At 36.8% G+C, this 20,768-nt stretch overlaps 1 protein-coding gene across 1 annotated transcript; it reads left to right on the top strand.

The window, feature by feature from the left end:
* Positions 1-2,184: 2,184 nt before the first annotated feature.
* On the top strand, positions 2,185-15,390 carry HRH1 (histamine receptor H1). The gene is made up of 2 exons (XM_039342234.1): positions 2,185-2,950; positions 13,814-15,390. Exon 2 carries the CDS (start codon positions 13,932-13,934, stop codon positions 15,387-15,389), a length of 1,458 nt encoding a protein of 485 aa, XP_039198168.1. The 5' UTR covers positions 2,185-2,950; positions 13,814-13,931; the 3' UTR covers position 15,390.
* The last annotated feature ends 5,378 nt before the right edge of the window (positions 15,391-20,768 follow it).

The following is a 20,768-nucleotide window of genomic DNA, read 5'->3' as shown; positions in this document are numbered from 1 at the left end:
TTTTTTTGTTATTTTTGACTTTGGTCACAAGCATTAGTTCATTATGGGCCTTAGCATTCCTCACTTCATCTTTGCAGGCTCGGGATATTTGTTGATATTCTGATTTAGTTATGTGCCCCTCTTTCTACTTTCTATACTTATCCTTTTTATTTTTCAATTTATCAGAGAGTTCTTTATGCAGCCATGCTGGTTTCTTCTGAGAGCTGTTATTTTTCCTCTTTGCTGGTATTGTGCTAGACTGGGCTTCTATTATCTTGTTTTTCAGAATTTCCCAAGCTTCTTGAATTGTTTTCCCCTGGAGGATTATCATCCATGGAATCCTTCCCAAGCCCTTTCTAAGTTTATTGAAATTAGCTCTCTTGAAGTCCAAGACTCTAGTTTGACTATGTTCTATTGCTTATGCTTCCATAATGTTGAATTCCAATATTGCATGATCACTACCTCCCAAGGTTCCTGTGGCTACAACACCTTCTATCATTTTATCTCTGTTAGTGAGAATTAGATCCAAAATGGCTAATTCCCTAGTTCCCTTCTCTACTTTTTGGGAGACAAAGTTGTCTGCTAAGTTTGTCAGGAATCTGTTTGATCTTCCACTTAGTGCAGAGTTTGTCTCCCAGTTGATGTCAGGGTAGTTAAAGCCCCTCATTACTATTGTGATTTGCTTCCTACATACCTTAGTTAGCTGACTAGCAAAAAGATTTTATAATGAGATTTTATAATGAGGCACCCAGGCCCCATATTTCTTTTTCATCTTTTTCTTTTGATGTATATCTTTCTGTTTATGTTTTACCTCCGTAATGCATGGGGTGTATGTAGAAGTGAAACAATCCATATTAATGGTAATTAAGGTTGGTAAATGAATAGCTGAAGATGACCAATGCTGCTAATAATAGTAAGCTTAAATCTTCTACTGTAAATAATGATGAATGTTACACATGTTTGGTTTTACTAACATTTTGTTACTGGAGAAAAATTATCTCAGTGTGTTATTTGTCAAAACAAGATCTGTCTATTTAGAATATGAAACTAAGAAAACTAACAAATTATTTGGAACCAAAATCATATTGACTTAGTAAGAAATATAGGGATATTTTCATTCAAAGAAGAGATGAGATAAAAACCAAAAGCTTTGCTAAATATATGAAATATATGTTCTTTTCAAAAGCCTTCTCACTTATCAAGTTGTATCCAAAATTATCCATTGCAAAAAGTGTAGCTACTGATGGCTATATACTGTAGATATTCTTGTGACCAATGTCATTATATATGGGAATGTCATACCAATTGATTTATTACATTAGGAGATCATGACATCACAACATTTGAGAAGCCCTTCCTTATGATACAATTAATTTAAGAATTGATTTACATAAATGTTAGGCAAAAGTTTAACCAAACTGAGCCAATTACTTCTATAAGAGCTTCTATTAGTTCTTCTTTAGCTAATCCTTAAACCTAAAATATAGCAGGGCAGCAGCCAAATTTTCTTTGAAACTTTTATATTACTTGCCTATCATAATACAGTGTATATTGTAAATAAACATATGGCCATAAATAAAGGCAAAAGATACAAGAAGCATTTATTATAACTTTGTGTGAAAATTGTCAAATGTTGAAGGGATATTCATTTGAAAGGGAAAGAGCTGTGTTCAAAGACACATTGAAACAATTAATATTACCTTGCACCTATTGCCAATGCTTTCACAGAAGAGAACATATTATATTTAAAATACTATAACTGAAGACAATGTATGTTGACACTATAGCTGAAGACCTGTGCAGTTGTATTTTTTTTTCTTTAGCATCATTTCATAAGAATGATTCAGAAGCAGTTTTGGCTGAGCTTTTTGTTAATTTTCAATAAGTAATGTGCCTAAGTTTCCCCAATAATACTGAACCTGGGGAAAGCTTTCATCAAGAGCAATGAGGGAAAAGTTGTTTTCAAAATCTAGCTTCTAGGATTCTCTTCCCCCCTCCCCTTCTCTCTCTCTAAAATTGATCAAAGAGTAACGCTTTTGCTTCTTTTCCTCAAGAAGGTAAACACAAGCACACAGTCACACGCACATCCTCAGACTCATCAGTCTCCATCAGATGTGGGCCACCTTCTGGGGGAATTAAATCAGGTCGCCAGTGTGTGGATTGTCTGGCCTTTTAGAAAATGTTGGAGAGGGGAATGAAAAATACTTCAGCGCGGTGAGAGGATGAGGCAATCGCAGAATACATTTTATTTCCATGAGGGCTGAGATCAGTTCTTTCGAAAAGAGAGGGGAATTGGTTAGGAAAGGGACGGTGAGCTCATTTAGCTGAAGCGTGGGCGTTGGGGTGGCCGGGAAAGAAAGACGGGATTAATCGACGCCGAAGGTGGTCAGAGGTGGAAGAACTGCTCCTCCTTGGAGTGCGCAGGCACTTCGGGAGCCGCTGCCCTCAGTGCCCAACCGCGCCACTTTCTCACTTCGGAAAAGCAGCGCGTGGTTGAAAACTCAACAGCTCTCCCTCCTGAAGCAAAGCCAAGGGTCGTTTCATTGGAGGCATTTGGGGCCATCTCGATGCCGGCTCAGCCTCCGAGGTGAGACTCCGAGAGAAACTCCTGCACTTTCGAAGAAAACTTTTCCTCTCTGGAAGCGGCTGAGTTGCCAGGCGAGCAGCCCGGCTACTAGCTAGCGCACCTCTGGGCGGACGGAGGTGAGCCCTGCCTGGCAGCTAAAGAGAAGCTTCCAGACCCATCAACCGAGCCTTGGAGACTGGGGGGGGGGGGATGCCTCGCTCAGGGCCACGGGATTCTCGGTCTCCCTCCGCTCCTAAGAGCCCGACTGAAGCAGGACTGACGGGTACCTCGCCCTTGACTTGGCGCCTGCAAACCTCTTCGCCTGTTCTTCTTCTCAACACTGCCGAGCTTCTGGAAACCTTCTGCGTCATCCGGGGACACGCTTCATCTCTCCTTCAGTGCCAGGTGGGTAAGTAAACTTGGCCGTCGAGGAGAGTGGATGGGAAATCTGGGCAGCTGGGGAGCCCATCTCGGTCTAAGAAGGATGGGTGGCTATCGTATGAATCTTCGGCTCCTTTTGAGGGGACGGGCAATTCGGGCGGGCCTGAGATAATCGGATCTCAATTAATTAAATGAGCCAGAATTGCAGTGGAGTCATCGTTTGTTCAGTTCTGACTAAAAAGCTTATATTCAAGATACTGATGGGAAACATTATTAAGCAGGTAGTAAACCAAACTCAATTTCCCCGGGGAGTCAGTGAAATTTACTCTTGGTACCCTATGGATTGAACTTGGAGCCTTTCTTCCCAGATAATATTTGATATTGGATTGTTCAAAGTTTAGGTAGAATGAATCTCTTTGTAGTAACCCTAAAAGGAGGCTGAAATTTTCCTACCAAAGATGAATAGAATAGAATACAATTCTTTATTGGCCAAATGTGATTGGACACACAAGGAATTTGTCTCCGGTGCATAAGCTCTCAGTATACATAAAAGCAATAAGTGATAACTCCTGATCATAGTCATCGTAAAAATACATTCATCATAAATCATAAAAATAACATTAAAATGTTATTTTCATTTTCCTACCTTTAGGAAGAGTGCTGCATACTCCCTTTTGCGAGTGTGTCAGAAACTGTTCCATAAGCCTTGTTCTATGCTCCACAACTTAGCCTTTTGTGTTACTGCTGAGGTACAATTCAGCAGTCAGACCAATTAGCATCTGTATTATTTTGCTGTTTACTCAGACAGAAAAAAAAACTAGGACCAGTCTGGGATAATTTTGGATTAGTGATACAATACACAATAACATATTTACCTCATCTGATGCCTCAGTATCTCAGTTTGTTAAGTTTCTTTAAGGGAGGGGTAATTGTGCTGATTAAAATTGTGCAGTATCAGTATTTTATCCAATATAACTAATTTAAACCCCTGCTTTCTCATAACATGCCTTTATTCAATCATGACCATGGAGAAACAGTTCTGAAAATAATGGTTAGGGATGTAAGAAGTGGCATGTTACTATACTACCAATCTATTCTTTTTTGTCTTGCATTTTGTTAGCGTTTGTCTTCATGAAGAAGTTTTATACAGCTTTTCTCTATGGATGCTCCAAGCCTAGCATAATATATTGTAAAATGTAACCTAAAGTCTGAGTACCCACCCAGGTCTTGTGTGACTTCAACTCTAAGAAAGTTTACAATATGACTTAGAATGGAAAGTATTTCTTTTCTGATTTCAGAACAAGAAATTTTTCAGATGTAACATATGTATAAACAGAAGTTAGAAATTTTTCATATTAATTTATCATGTACTGAATTCTGTGAATATCTAAGGCTATCTAATGGTAGTGGGAAAAAATATTCTAAATGTGTTGAATGTCTTTATTCCATGTAAAATTTAATTCTGCTCTGATAATTCAATATAGCAGAAATCACAATAATTACTTTGTGAACAAATGTAATTACTCTATGCAGCTTCATATCATGAAAAAGCAACTTAATTTTGTTCAGAAAAAAGAATATGCAACAAAATGGTCCATTAGCTGCTTCTCTACTTTCCCAAGAATGATTAAACAGGGAATAGCAAGGGAAAGTTGGTTTGCTACAAAAAAAAATGGGATGAATGGTGGATTTTTTTTTTCATCATTAGATCTGCCATTATTTAGGTTCTTTCTACATCCTGAGAAAATGGTTGCAGCAAACAAGTCTTCTTTCCTGTGCAAAATCTCAGATTCAAATGCTATTCATATATATATTTATGGCCTGGCTCCAAGTTACATACAGGGTCACCTCTTCCCACTAGAACCAGTCCAACTACTGTAATCATGTCAGAATAAGCAGTTGAATTCCAGGATGTCAAGTGGAGCAACTGTTTTTCTGTGGCAGTGCCAACACTCTGGAATGGTCTCCCTACCTTCTGGAATAGGCTGGAGACAGAGCTTTCCTGGAGGGCATTTGCAATATGATGCCAGGTGGTATAGGTTGATCTGCCTGCATTTTTTAATTATAAATATACCAAGCATAGATTAAACAGGGTGCTAAACAGGCACCATAATGCATTTCCTTTTCCCATCCCCCCAGATAAATACACATCCCATGTAGTTACTTTAGATAACTCTATGTATGATTGGGATTCCTGGAAAACTGTTTAATTTGAGAGTCAGAAATAAGTTCTGAGACGTAAACAAATGCTATTTATATACACGGAACATAAAGTGTTTGCAAGATGTCACTATTATAGCCATGATTTTGGACATAATAATTAGAGAAGGAATGATATTATAAAAACATTTTTGTTTCACTGCTTATTTTTAATTACATGATTGTTTTTAAAACAGTAGCCTTGAATCCCTCTTTCACTATTTATGTTGATAACCATTGGCTGTGACACTGTGTTAAGAGTGGTCCACATTTTTATTTATTTAATTATAAACTTTCAAAATTAAGTCTGGAAAACAAATAACTTATGGAAAATATGAAATATTATTATTTGAGCTAGCCAAAATAGTTTTGAGACATCACTATAACAAAACAGACTTTCTTTTCAATGCTGGCCAATTACTCTGCTAGTTGACATTTAGTCGGCTTATGACTACACTTCTTGTGAGCAATACGTTTTGGTGGACTGTTCTAATTAAAGTGTTTATTGCTTTGACAATGAATCACTTTGCAATAAAACAAATCTTGGGTAAACTAATAATGTAAATTCTATGTACATTCCAATTGAGCACTCTAATATTTGTATGAAATACTCAAAAGAAACACATTCTCCTTTTGAATATTTGCAGAGGAACACTAGCAGGCCACAATTCAGTTCACTCCAATACTCTTTTCTTCAGAAAGTAGATCTAGCAAGGGCAGCAGAAGTGAGAAGGATGAGAACAGGGATCCATTAAAATAACAACATATAGGTGTCAGCTGCTTTTCCTGCTGAGTGATTCTAGCCCAGGGGTCTTCAAACTTGGCCCTTTTATGACTTGTGAACGTCAACTCCCAGAATTCCTCAGCCAGCATGCCTGGCTGAGGAATTCTGGGAGTTGAAGTCCACAAGTCAAAAAAGAGCCAAGTTTGAAGACCCCCGAGCTAGCGCATGAGGCACGGATAGAAGAAAGAGATATACATTTCAGATTTTGGATCTGTTCTATTTATATCTTGAGTGTTACAGATTGCAACTGCTTGTTTTCTTCCCAGTAGCAACTTTTCTAATGTCAGAACTAAAACTATCTTAACAACAGCTTTATTCTTGAATTTTTGCATGTGAGCCTCTTAGGTCCAGTAATGGTTTTAGAGAAGTCTGGCATGATGGATACAAGACTTGTATGTCTCCTCGGTATTTCTAAGAAGCTTACAACATCACGAAACATAACAAAACACAGTTGTTATACAAGTAAGTGCATAAGTGCATAATCAAAATCCATACAAAGCCCAACATCCAAAATAAAAACAATAGTGCCCTTTTCTCATTACAAAAAAAATAAATAAAGTCATAATTAACACACCCCTCTTTTTCAGTGCCCAAACCATTTATGGATAAATAGTGGTTTAACAGGGAAAGAACTATCATTGCTGTGAGCGTAAGCTATTGTGGAGATAGCGAACAATAAACAGAGAATGCTCGATTCCAAGTCTCCACCCAATTTATTTCCTGATGATTGGAGACACACAATATGTCTTCTGTGCTAGACAGCATTGGGCAGCAAATCTTGTTTGAAATAGATGGTCTCAAACACAGACACATCCCAAATCATATATTATATATAGGTCCCAAGCAACATATCTGAACTCTGCTTAGAAGCTAGCCCACAGCCAATGCAGTTCAGCGACACAGGTCTTGCAGGACTCTAATGTTATCTGGTGGGCAGCTGCGTTTTGTACCAACTGTAGCTTCTGATTTTCTAATTTTCTGATCATGTAGTTGCACTGTAAAAAGATAAGGGCATGAGTGAGTGTTGTTAATGTCTCTCACTCTAAAAAAAGTAGCCATTGGCACACCAGCCAAATCTGGGCAAAAGTTAAGCCACGGCTTTCACATGCTCTTCTAGTAGGAGCCATGGATCCAAGAAAACCCCAACATTGCAGACCTTCTCCTTTGGGAAAAGTGCAGTCCATCCTGAGCCAAAAATGGAAATGTCCTGGAATCATTTATCTTCCAAATCAACAGCTATTCCCTCTTGTCAAGCTTAAATCTTAACTTATTCCTCTCAAAACAGAGTCTTATAGCCCTCCCCACCCAAAATTTCCACTGCACCTTTTGATGAGCAAGCCATGGAGATGTGCTACTGGATATCATCAGCAAACTGATTCTTCCAGTGATTTCATGTACATATTGAGCACTATAGAAGAGATGGCTGAATCCTATACTATAGAACCAAGGGCTATGTACCTGTCATGCTCCATTCAAATGTATTTGCCTGCTCAGGAAAGAGCAAACTATTGCAAAACCATTGCCAGCAGCCCAGCAGGATATATAATTTCCACAGTAAAGATACAATATATACACATAAAATATATACACATAAAAGATGCATAGGATAGATGCATACAGCTTAACTAGAGGCATCCAGGAAACTGAATTATATGGATCAAATTTACTGATTCAATGTAGAACAACTTCTGATAGTTCCAGGAAATCAAAAATAAAGGTGAATACTTCTTCCATTCATAGAAGAAGCTCTAAATTACTGGAGTCTCCTGGTTTGGAAGATAGGACAAAAATGTTAACAGTTTTATTTTCACTATACTCCTAAATTACCGCAGAAAACAGACATACGGCAGCTCAAAAAACTACAGAAAGAAAAGAGAATGATTTTGCAGGTTGGTGGGGGATGGGGTGGGAATGGATTTGACTGGACAACCACCTTCCTTTCACCATGAGGAGTGTTTTGTGATTGAAAACACATACATAAATGCATGCAACATTGTGAGTTTAGGATCCAAGCTGCTGTGCCTATTAGAAAAGAAGATGTCAGATTAACTCCAAATATTATAATTCAGAGTAATTAAGTTACTAATTCTGATGGACTGGGCAAATCTCTACATACTTTAAAAAAAAAAAAAAACAGTCCCAGGTAAGTGTCCATAGGTTTACAACTCTCACCTCAAAAATAATTTATATCCTCTCTCAACCAAGGAGAATCTGTGCATACCTTCTAAAAGAATGCTTTAGCTCTTTCAATGCAGATCTTGCACTGATGAATTATCATCATCATCATTTTAGCCATTGTCTATCCACTGCAGGATGAAGGCCTCTTCTACATGTTTCCAACCAATATGGTCCCGAGCTTTCTTTTGCCAATTGGACCCTCAATACTTGCTGATGTTTTAGGTCTCTTTTGTGGGTGTTTTTTAATAAATGGATCCATTCTATGACTGCCTTGGTCCACCTGCCATTGATTCTTCTTGCCACGTGACCAGCCCATTTCCATTTCAGTTCTTTTAGTCTCTTGATGATATTGTATACTTTCGTTTGTTCTCTAATCCATGTGCAGGTCTTTCCAGCTCGCCTTGTAATGCCGAACATGTATTTTTCCATGGTTCTTTATACCACTTGTAGCTTTTGTATCGATGGTGAAGTTAGTGTCCATGTTTCACCAGCATATGTTAGAGCAGGTAGCACACACTGATCAAAAACCTTTCTCTTCGGCCACAGGGGGAGGTTGTTTTTGAAAATTACTCTTAGCTTACAGAATGCCTGCCAACCACATTAAACACACCGTTCAATCATCTTCCATTGAGATCCATTGGCCAAGGTATATGTAGTGGTCTACTACGTTTAGTTCTTCTCCAGATATAAAAACAATTCTTTCTTTGGTGAATTTATTAAACATAACCTGGCTCTTTTTTCAGGTTTATTTTTAAGCTGAGTTGTGCAACTCTTGTATGTGTCTTTGTAGTTCTTCTGGGTCTTGTGAGAGGAGAACAACATCATCTGCAAATCTTGTGATTTAAATAGGAGCCATTGATTTTTATCCCATCTTTTGCCCTGTCTAGTTTGCAAAATATTTCTTCAAGGCAGGCTGAGAAAAAGATGGGTGATATTGTATCGCCTTGTCGTATACCTTGTGTACTCGTGTACTCATCTCACTGATGAATAATTGCTTAGATTAATTATTTCAGCATCGCTTGGGAGACAGACTCTTACGGGCATGGCCCTTTCAGCAAATGTTTGACTAATATTGCTACTAGAGTTTACCAATGACCCCCCCCCCCCAAAAAAATGCCTAAAGGGTCACATATCATTGACTCAATAATGTACTAACTTATAAAAAACACTTAGCCAAGGAAAAAGTAGTAGCAGGAACATAAGAGGAAAATTAGCATGTATTACTGGAATTACTGGTTTTTAAGAAACACTACAAAATGGCTTTAAAATGTATTTTAATAAATTTAGAGCAGTGATAAAAAGTGGCTGGAAAAGTTAATGAAAAAGAAAGCGAAGATGAATAGCAATTTTCTAAAAGACCAATTGTAAGCAATTCTGGGAGGGGGGAGGAAGGAGGGAAAGGAATTGAAAACAGTAAAAGATGTAGCTACATAAAAAGTGATGATTGAAAAATAAAATAGTGTGCATAGAATGCCTATGGAAAATGAACAGAGGTCCCCATCAGAAATAGCATAGACAGCCTAAAATTATGGAGCTGGTGTCAGGAAAGCAAACTCAGAATGAGCCAAGATTAACAAAAGATGCTAAAACAATAAAAGAATTTCTTTAGAAGCATTCAAAATAAAAGGGAAATAAAGACAAATCCTAAGAGATAACAAAAAGAAGGCACAGCTGTTCAAGCATTCTTTGATTCAGTGTTTGTGAAAAACAGGATGAAGGAACAAGACTGAAATCTGAGAGTGATAGAAATGTAATTAGGAATACCTAATTACTCTGAATGAGTTTAAATCTCCAGGACTACAAGAATTGTATTTTAAGGTTCTGAAAGATGGCCTGAATGATTAAGTAGTATTATTATTAAGAAATCCTGAAGAATTGGTGAAATGCCAAAAAGAACAAATATTGCCCCTAATTTCAAAAAAGAGGAAAAGAAAGTTTCAGCAATTTGCAGACTAATGACATCATTTTTTTGGGGGGGGGGGGAGATTCTAAGTAATTCATTCAGACATCAGTCTGTAAGAACATTGGACAAATGCAGTAATTACCAGAAATGAGCATGAATTGATCAAAAACAAATCTTAAAATAAAATCTTTTATTTTACCTCATTTTCCCCCCACCAGATTTCCTTCCCCCCCCTTTCTCCCTCCCTACCATCTTTTAAAACAGTATCAGAAAAAGAGAAAAAAAACAGTAGGAGAAAAACACAAAAATCATTATCAAAAAAAGAATATAGTGATTAAAAATAGGTGAAAATACAACAGAAAAAAATGAAAATTCAGAGTATAATTTGTCATTACAACAGAAACAGTTACAACTATATGTATAAAATTATTTAATACAGAGATTATGCAGATGTGTGTGTATTTGTAGATAGTACTTATTGTATAACATTCATGCTTTTTTTTAACCTGCTGTATTTTGTATAAATGACTCCCATGTTTATATTTATACTTAGCCAAATGAAATCTAAATCTGTAGGCAATGCGCTCTGAGTAGCAAATGCAGTCAGGTCTTCAGTCAATTGAATAAATAGGGCCAGACATTTATCTTTCCCATGTTGCAGTATAGGTCTTTTAGCTATAGTAAGGGCATAGAGAACCCATTTACATTGTCCAATTATGAAATTCTTTGTACTGGGTATGTAATTCAAGAGAATATCTACACTAAGGAAAAGGCTTGCATGTTCAGACCACTGTCGTGAATTCTACATCCTTCTTTTGTGGGCCAAATCACAAGCAAGTAGATCAGTGGTTCTCAACCTGTGGGTCGGGACCCCATTTGGGGTCAAACGACCATTTCACGGGGGTCGTCAAACAATGTAGTCCGCCATTTTTTTCCCCTTTTCCTTAGCTGTGCTACTCCCTTTTATTCTATTGGCTTTTGAAAGCCAATAGAATAGACTCTCTTGAATAGAGTCTAATTCTATTGGCTTTCAGAAGCCAATAGGAATTGTCCAGGCTGTCTCTGCCCTGCTGAGCCCGCCAAAAGTCCCATTCTGCAAACGGTGCTGCACCAGTTGAGTAGTCCTCGACTTACGACCGGTTGAGTAGTCCTCGACTTATGACCAGTTGGGGGTCGTGGCATTAAAAAGGTTGAGAACCACTGAAGTAGATGATAACAAGAAGTATCCTCAGTGGTGAGATTCAAATATGTGAACAATTGTTTCTCTGTGTGGATGCCAGAAGTCCATTCTGGGTCTGGGCAACAAAAAATTAGCTACCGGTTCTGCCAAAATAGTGTGAACTGGCTGAATCTCACCACTGAGTATGCCCCTGCTATAGCATGGAAGAAGTGTGAACTATTAGATGTGGCTATCTAAAAGATTTGGGGGTTGTATAGAAAAGAAGCCATAATCAAAATGAGCAAAACACCTTTTGATAATCATGATAATGCAAGAAATAATAATATATATTAACTTAGGATTTGGTTTGAACACAGCCGTTATTTTTTTGTTGTACAAAACAGAGAGATCTGAAGAAGTTGAGATTATATCTTTTTTTATTAGGTGTTTTTATCCTGCCTTTATAAGTAACTCAAGGCAACGAATACGCATGATACTCCTTCCTCCTCCTATGTTCCCCATCTGACTTTGTGCCAAGTTGGGACTAGAACCTGATTTGTAGCCTGATGCTTTAACCCAGAGATTCCCAACCTTTTGGGCACCAGGGACCAGTTACAGGGAAAGAGGTTTTTCCACAGACCGGAGGGGATGTGGTTTTGTGTGCTGCCTGCATCCTGTGGATGGGGCTTTCCTTGTTTGTGCGGACTGGTTGCTGGCATGCCACGGCCCGGTACTGGTCCACAGACTAGGGGTGGGGACCCCTGCCTTAACCAATGCATCAAACTGGCACAGCCATCAATTACTGATTTATATTTCATAAATGACAAGGATGCAAATAAAGCAGGAAGGAAAGTGAGACAACCTACTAAGAAAAGAACAAAAACCTTGCTTGCATTGGGCCATCAAGAGAAACTTCTGAGGCTACATTACCAAAGACAGCCCAGAGTAGTTCTGATTGTACTAATAGTGGAGCAACTGGCTCTTATTTGCTACCAGAAAGCTATAGTAATTCATTTTGTATATAAGACATTGCTAGGAAAGGAGGACCATCACTAGACTAATCTAATCCCTGGGGTGCTGCAAAAGCTCCTGGTTTGAAGTCTGTTTAGCATAAAATGTAGCCTTCCACAGCATGCTTTGTTTCGTGGTATGAGTCTATTCAGCTCTGATAAATGTTGTGCTGACTTAGAAAGTTTATCATGCTTTGGGATAAGAGTTGGCATAAGCAGTCTAGGAGAATTTATGTATCATACACAAAAACTTGATGCTGGCATTGACATCAATTGCCTGGGCACCAGTGGATACATTTAGCGCATTCATGGTTGAGGGGAGAACTTTTCTATCGTTAAAGATCATCCTCATTTGCTACTGTAAAGATGGAAAACACTCTGTGCACAGCAGTTCCTGGCAAGAAATGAGTTGTTATCACTCCTTGATGATTTACTACCTAAATTATATACCATGAGGTTAAGTGACTGTCTGGTATTGCATTTCAAGGACTACTGTTGGTATATTTTATGTTTTGCTGGTATATTACTACTTCTTGAAAACACAAGAGGACCATCAAAAGGTAGACAATGTTGCATAAGTGTAGAAGTGAGACCTTGGAGTAACACTTCTTTTTGCAGCATAAAATATTGAACAAGTAACATTCCTTGCTATTAACTGACTTTTGTATACCACATCTGATACCTTCTTGCATTTTGTTTATTATGAGACAATGCAATGGAATCCTTTCAAGATTTCCTTTCTTGATTTCTGCCTGGGTACTCTTTGCAGGGGCAGATGTCATGTGGACAATGTGAAAATCAGTTCTCCCATTGCCAGTAAATAATATGTGTAAGAACAAATTTGAGCACCATAAAAACGAATAATGGAGAGAAACAAGGGAGTCTATTCAAAAGTAGGATTCCACTATTCTGTTAGGTTTAATTTTTTGGTTCCACCCTACCTAAGAAAGTTTGAACTTCATATAAATAGGGCTTGCTCTTGATTAATTGTGTTGGTTGTTAAGTTCCTTTTGGATATACTTCCTACCTTTCTTCAATAAATAGTGTTTATTCTCCATTTTTAATTTTCTTATCAGCATATCTAAATGGTTTTATTTCCCTTTAAAGAGTTGAAACTTAATAAAGAGAAACTAGCAGGTCAAGCATGGCAGGTCACTTTTAACATCTGTTTACTGTGCACATCTGTGCAAAGAAGTGGTTAACCATTTCTGACTGAGTTGCATACCAGGATTTCTCCTGTTCATTGTTCACAGGCTTTGATAGTGTGAGCATTACATATCTCTCACATCATGTATTGCAGCTGACAGCTGTCATATCTCAGGTTGTGATTCCTTTTAAATAACATTGCTTTCTGGACCTTAGATTTAAAATTATCACAGTCCTGGAAATGCTCAGGCCCAGCATCCTCTCTTTTGAATGGAGACTAAGAGGAAAGCTTCCACTTGGCTCGGGGACCGGTGGTTTAAACTTTTGATGAATACCATATGGCCTGGAAGGCTCTGGATGTAAGATATTTGGATAAGAAATTTGGAGGCAAGCTCCTACTATGTAATATTTTTGCAATATTTTTTCTTGACTTCACTCTCACTTTTATTTCTTTAGCTGTAAAAACGGCAAGAAACAGCAGTAGTGAAACTTTTCTTTTAATTTTCAGATTGATCAAAGACATCAAAGAAACTGACCCAACAGTTCGCCAGACAAGACTGAACTTCTGAAGAGGGGGTTTTTTTTTTTTTTTTTTTGGTCTTTTTTCATTGAGCTTGAGCCAAAGGATGTGTCTGGTAGACAGAAGCACAAACAGGAATTCTACAGAGATGCAACCTGTTCTAGGACTATTCTTGGGAACCATCTCACTGATTACAGTGGTTATGAATATTTTGGTCCTATATGCTGTGAAAACAGAAAAGAAACTACAGACAGTTGGCAATCTTTATATTGTCAGTCTTTCATGTGCAGATGTTGTGGTTGGTGCAGCTGTGATGCCACTAAACATTGTATACTTGTTGAAGGATAAGTGGATTTTGACTAGAGAAGCTTGCTTGTTTTGGCTATCAATGGATTACGTAGCCAGCACAGCTTCTATATTCAGCCTTTTCATACTCTGTGTAGATCGCTACCGTTCAGTCCAACAGCCTTTAAAATATCTCAAGTATAGGACCAAAACTAGAGCCTCAGTCATGATTTCAATAGCTTGGCTGCTGTCTTTCCTGTGGGTGATTCCCATACTTGGCTGGCGTAAATTTACAGATCACAGTACTATGACAATTAATAATAGAACTTATGATGAAAAACTGTGTGAAACAGATTTTTGTAGAACCACTTGGTTTAAAGTCTTGACAGCCACAATCAACTTCTATGTACCATCATTGCTGATGCTGTGGTTCTATGCAAACATTTACAGGGCTGTCTGCAAGCATTATCAGCATCGGCAGCTCATAAATGGATTATACAGATATAACTCTAATAACACGATTGTGCATAATGGAAAGATTCCGGAAATGCAAAAGATTTGTTCCCAACGTTCAAATAAAGACCGAGGATTTTCTTTCAGTGCAAATGATAGCCTTGAGCACAACAAAATAAGGGAAGCTAAACTTCCATTAGGCAGCTTCGTTAAAATTTCGAAGGATTTTCCCAAAGGAAGTGACCATGAAGTAATAAAACTTAACTGTTTCCCTCTAGCTATAATGCAGAAAGATTTTGAGCTGGGCAATACAAAGGGAAAATATGCCTGTGTCAGTAACAGTGCTGAAAATATAAAAAATCCTATCTCCCAGTTAGGCAAAATATCACATAGGCAGAGTTTTGCAGGAGGATCATTGCCTAGAATCCACTCAGATCCCTCCCTAAAACAAAATTCTCATCCTGAGCAACTTTTTCCTCAGAGGTGTTCTAACGGAGGAGATCCTCTCAGTCTCCGTTACCTGAAAGAGACATGGGGAAAGCTACGTACTCATTCTGTTTGCCAGAGTCAAAAGCTGCACGTGAACAGGGACAGAAAGGCTGCCAAACAATTAGGTGTCATAATGGCAGTTTTCATGCTATGTTGGATACCATATTTTGTATTGTTTATGGTCATGGCCTTTTGTGAAATATGCTATAACCGTCCTTTTCACATGTTTACAATTTGGCTTGGCTATGTGAATTCTACATTGAATCCATTTATATATCCACTCTGTAATGAAAACTTCAAAAAGGCTTTCAAAAAGATATTTCATATTAAAATTTAAACTGCAGAGAAAAATTTTTTTGGGGGGGGGCAGAACAGCAGGTTTATGTTGGAAAGAAAAAATATGATATTATTTAAAAGTCTTGTAAAAAAAGTAAACACTGATTTTGTGTGACTTAAAAGAGTTTTTTTTTCTTCTTTCTGGTGGTTTGTGGCCTTTTTAATGGTAGATTTTATTGTTTAAAACAAGATTGAGCTAGAATGAAATATACTGCTATTTAACATCGCTTCTAAATGCTGACTTTTATATTGGATCATTCTAATCAGTGTTTAGTTTACCACAGTCAGTTTTTCAAATGTTTATATATTGTGTTATAGTAGTCTTTGTGTTCCTGAATCTTCAGGGATTTCAAGAGAGCATTTGTTTGTATTTTGATTTTCTCCAGAAAAAGAAATCACCAAAAAATTAAACTGTTAATAATATTTTGGTTTTATTTACCAACAAATTGAAAACCAAAAGCAGACATCATAGAGTCAGGAAATTCATTGTCCCTTTGTTATCAAAGAGAGGCAATCTTGTTGATGTGTATTTTCAGTTCAGCTCTGATATATATATAAGCCACTTTCTGAGCAATGATACAGGACTAGTTTGCCAAAGCATTTTTCTGTTTTTTTTTTTCACCTCTAGGCCTGCTATTTTCTGATAGAGGTAGTCCTTGATTTACAACTCAAATTGAACCCAAAATTTCTTTGCTAAGACATTTGTTAAGTGAGTCTGTCCATTTTATGACCTTTCTTGCCAGTTGTTAAGTGAATCACTGCAATTGTTAAGTTAGTAACACAGCCAATTAATCTGTCTTCCTCATTGACTTTGCTTGTCAGAAAATTGCAAAATGCAATCACATGACTCTAGGATACAGTGACTGTCATAAATACAAGTCAGTTGTGAAGCAGCCATGGGGATGCCGCAACAATCATAAGTGTGAAAAATGGTAATGTCACTTTTTTCTGTGATGTAACTTCAAATGGACACTGAATGAATTGTTGTAGATCGAGAACTAACTGTTGTCTCCTTGACAATGCTAATTATGAACAATATAGCTTTTTCAAGATCAACCAAGCTAGACGCTGCTTATCTTTTTACTTTGCCTCTCAAAAAGCTTCCATTGTTCTTTCTAAACATTCAGCCCCTTCAAGGGAATCCTTAGGTCCTCACTATTTTTTTAAAAAAATCCACCAGCTTTTCTGAGCTATAAATGATGCATTTTGCCTGCCTAAAATACAATTGGGCAAGGCCATATAGAGCATGATTTGCTCTATATGCTCTATATTCTTCCAAAACAGCATGAATAACAGGCTTGCTCTGAGACAAATGATCAGCAGGGGATAGAGAAGAGAATCTGTGCTCACCTTTCTCTCCCAGGATGCACTGGGAGATATTTTTCTTTCTTCAATCGTGATTTGGCCATTTTGGAACTCAGTATTTTTTTAATTGCCTCTCCCTCCTCCAGTTTGAATTTGATTGTCTTTAGCTCAGTTTGAGAGAATTATCATGCTGAAAAAAATAGATAAATTTCTCAAAGGAAGAATAAAAAGTCAGTAGTCAGCATGCACGACAGTGTTTAGTTTGTTTGAATAAGATCTACAGCCACATAGTTTGCTTTCTTGGAATGAGATGTTTTGTTCTTTTCACATATAATCATGCATATATAAAACATAATTTTTTATCAGTTAGAAATCTGAAAATCTAATTCCCAAATGGATTTCAGATTTGTGAAAGGAATTCTAACATTTAATAAGAAGAATTTTCAATGAATATACTTCTCAAAACTCAATATTATTAATATTTAATATTAAATTAATTGTATCTTTTTTCAAACGTATTATATTTTTCCATCAGTAAGTAAGGTTTTTTTAAAAAGGAGGGGCTTTCAATCGGGATTATGTTACAAAATCTAAGATAACTTAATAGTACTTGATATTAGTGTGAATCAGTAGGAATCACTGGCAGGATTGAAAATATTTGCTTGAAATGGACGTTAAGTTCCATGAGGTACGAGTTGTTAGTTTTTCAGAATATCAATTTAAGGCAAACAATATTTACATATTCCTGAAAATAATATCTTGTGCCCTGCTTTATCTTTTTTCCTCCCTAATACTACTTTCTGATAATAAAAATATATAATAAATTTATGATTTTCATTACATCCATTATGTTATGATACTTTAAACTCTGTTTTTACTGATAAAATGGTTTCAGATGGCAGAAAAAAGAAAGAAAAAACCTTTCTCAAATTAGCTGTCATTCTCTAGAGAAAAACTTATTCTTGTGCCTAGTTTGGTTTTAATTCTTGATATTTTATTGGCAAATGTAGTGTTTTGTTATTTCCTCTTATTACTTGATTATTTTTTTTTTTTAAATAGGGATGGGCCCAAAAGTGTGTTTTGTTCTAACTCAAAGCAAATGCTTTGTGTTCTGGAAGTTCACTGACCTATTCCAGATGAATTACAATTTGGCAGAAATAAAACTTGGTTCTTTTTTGTTGCACTGGATTTCTGCTAAAATAGAAATTACGGGGATGCTTGAGCAGGTTTATGGGGTAAGCATGATAAAATTCTCTCACACTATCAGCAGTTCTCAATCTGGCAAATTTCACACACCGATTTTCTTAGCACTTTGTCTTGCCTTTCCTCCCTCATGTGCTCTCAACCACCAACAATAGCCAAGCATAGCCCACTGGCTTACCCAAAATTCCTACCTCCCATATATCACCTTTATAAACTTTTCACTTACCAGGATGTTAACTCTTTTACAGTAACAGTGAACTTTATAAACAAACCAATTTTAAATCAGCATACTATTTACAAGTCATACTTTAAGTGCTTCTTTGTCCTGTGATCCTGTGAGCACCGTATATACCTCCTGTGGGAAGACATTAAAAAATGTAACTGTCTTTGGTCACTTAGAAACAGGACTCGGGGATGAGGTCTACCCTAGTTGGAATAATAGTATACTCATAAGAAAAGGCAGATCTGCAGGATGGATGCTCCCATATCCTTATTTTTATTGGATCCAGAGTATAACCTCTGAAGAATGCAGTATGCCACTTATGACTCCTTCTGAGCTGGTTGAATCTAGCAAGTTCTTCTTCTATCTTGATTAGGTGTCATCTTTATTCCTGCAATATTGAAGAATGTCTAAAACTTACAAATAAAAACTGCAGTCACTAGACTGCTAATATAGTTCAGTATTACTACATACTAGGAATAGATTACACAGTTACCTTATTTTAAAGCTCTAAATCAGAGGTCCCCAAGCTTTTGGGCACCAGGGACCAGTTCCGTAGAAAGAGGTTTTTCCATGGACCGGAAGGTGTGTGGTTTTGTGTGCTGCTTGCATCTCGCGGATGGGGCTTTGCTTGTTTCTGCAGACCAGTTGCTGACATGCCACGGCCCGGTACTGGTGACCCCTGCTCTAAATGGCTACATCTATCTGGCTATTACGTTTCAATGGAGAAATCTTTCTGAATATGCACTACTGAACCATCTTGTTCCCACCTTATAAAATGTATAGTTGACCTCTTGCCAGATATTGCATTTAGAAAACAAAAGGAGCTCATCGTTTTAAACAGGCTTTTAATTACTAAGCAATGGTAGTTGGAATTTTAATTTGTTTTTAAGCTTTTTATACTCAGTTTTGTAAAAATGTGGAAATTGAGTCAAATAAAAATATTAGCTTATCCTTTTCCCTCCCTGTTTCAAACTGTCTCGCCTAATGAAACAATCAAAAGTGACTAAATTTCAAATTCTGTAAAATAGAAAATTCAGAATGTAGAGGGACAACAACTAAAAATCTGCAAGGACTTCTTTTATATATATATGGATAAGTGGCCAGTGTAGGCAACCATGATCTTTTTTTTTTAAAGGAAAAGTCAACATTCACTTTATAAGGTATAATCATGGTTTAATCACAATTAAATCTAAGTGATGCCTTAAGCACAGCCCAACAATGGTATTCTTTAGCCCTCCCATTGCTTAACTAGCAAGACATTATGTTCAGTAAGTGCCGAAAACTAAAGTCAAATATGTTAGTGAGAGAATTAAGGGCATGATAACTTGAGAAAAATCTCTGAGGTGCCCCCTTTCCCTTGGTGCCTTGACCATGTACTCATTAGTGGTTAACCCAGGAATGAGTATAATGATCATGGTTGATTTACAGGTAAATTTGAATGGTACGAGAGCTATGATTACTTTCTTAAAAAGTCTGAACTGCTAAAATTGAAAACACATGTAGAATGTCATGAGATAGTTTTTTTTATAAATCAATGGAATATATGATCTGTCTCTTGAATATTTTAATAAATTAATAAGTTTGTGTATAAAAATAATTTTAAGGTTAAAATCATTAAAAAGAATGTTAAAACTATGCCTGACATATGACCTTAAATATTTTCAAAATGATCTTGTTCTGCATTCATGAGAAAGCAAATGATATTATAATCCCCAACCCTGATTAACACCTTATTCCTAACATTGCCAAGTTTCTAAAATTTGATTGCAAAGATGATACTAGAATCACAATCCCCAAAGAGTTTCTTATTTCAAAATCAATCATTAGATTTTGATCTTAGAGCTTCTTCTTAATTGTTTTAGTAGCAAAACCACAGAAAAGAGTAGGAATTAGCGGAATAGGAGTAGGAATTATCTTCTTATGCTCTTCATTCAAATTAGATTTAGAGTCAAGATGCTAGAACTCTGTCAGGAGCAGCCTCACTGCCAGAATTCATTTCTGTGACTGTCTAAAATGATTCCCATGAAGCTTGTTATTCTAGGTATTTTTGTACACAAAAGTGAAAAGGAGTATACTTTTCATTTCACATTGGATGGTACAACAGTTTTAAAATGATCATTCCAATGAAGTCCAACAATAGAACAGGAGACACTGGACACGAAGTATAAATATTTCAAAATGAAGAACTGTTCATGAACTGTATATAAACCTTGAATATCAAGTTTGAAGGGTCATACTATAAATCAGTACCTCCACACAGATAGTGTACAAAACACAGTCTACAACTGACTGAGGAACTGTTATACCATATAAAAAGATAATTTGTCTGTAAGAATTCCAAAGCCCATATTAAGGCAGGTCATGTTACAGGACAGAAAACTGTTTATAAGGTTTTGAATTCTTTAGTAGTTACTATGCTATAGGGTGAACAAAGAGAAAAGTGGGAGGACAGCCTGAATGACACCAAAGCCAAATACATAGCATTTGATAAATAGATGGCATATGAGTGATATTTTACAGCTGTCATAGTGGGCTCTATGTAGAACAGGGATTGTGTCAACAACTTGGACTTTTTTCAACCACCATGATGGAGAACAACCAACCAACCAATATACAAATAAAGACCATTTGTTTATTTAAAACTGTCTA

Source organism: Crotalus tigris, unplaced genomic scaffold (genome assembly GCF_016545835.1).
Source record: "Crotalus tigris isolate CLP2741 ecotype Arizona unplaced genomic scaffold, ASM1654583v1 scf7180000017781.746583, whole genome shotgun sequence".
In the NCBI taxonomy this organism is placed as follows: domain Eukaryota; kingdom Metazoa; phylum Chordata; class Lepidosauria; order Squamata; family Viperidae; genus Crotalus; species Crotalus tigris.
Note: the sequence above shows the minus strand (reverse complement) of the source record. Positions and strands in the feature narration are given on the sequence as shown.

Coding starts and splice junctions, on each gene's coding strand:
- HRH1 (XM_039342234.1), top strand. CDS start 13,932: ATGTGTCTGGTAGACAGAAGCACAAACAGGAATTCTACAGAGATGCAA.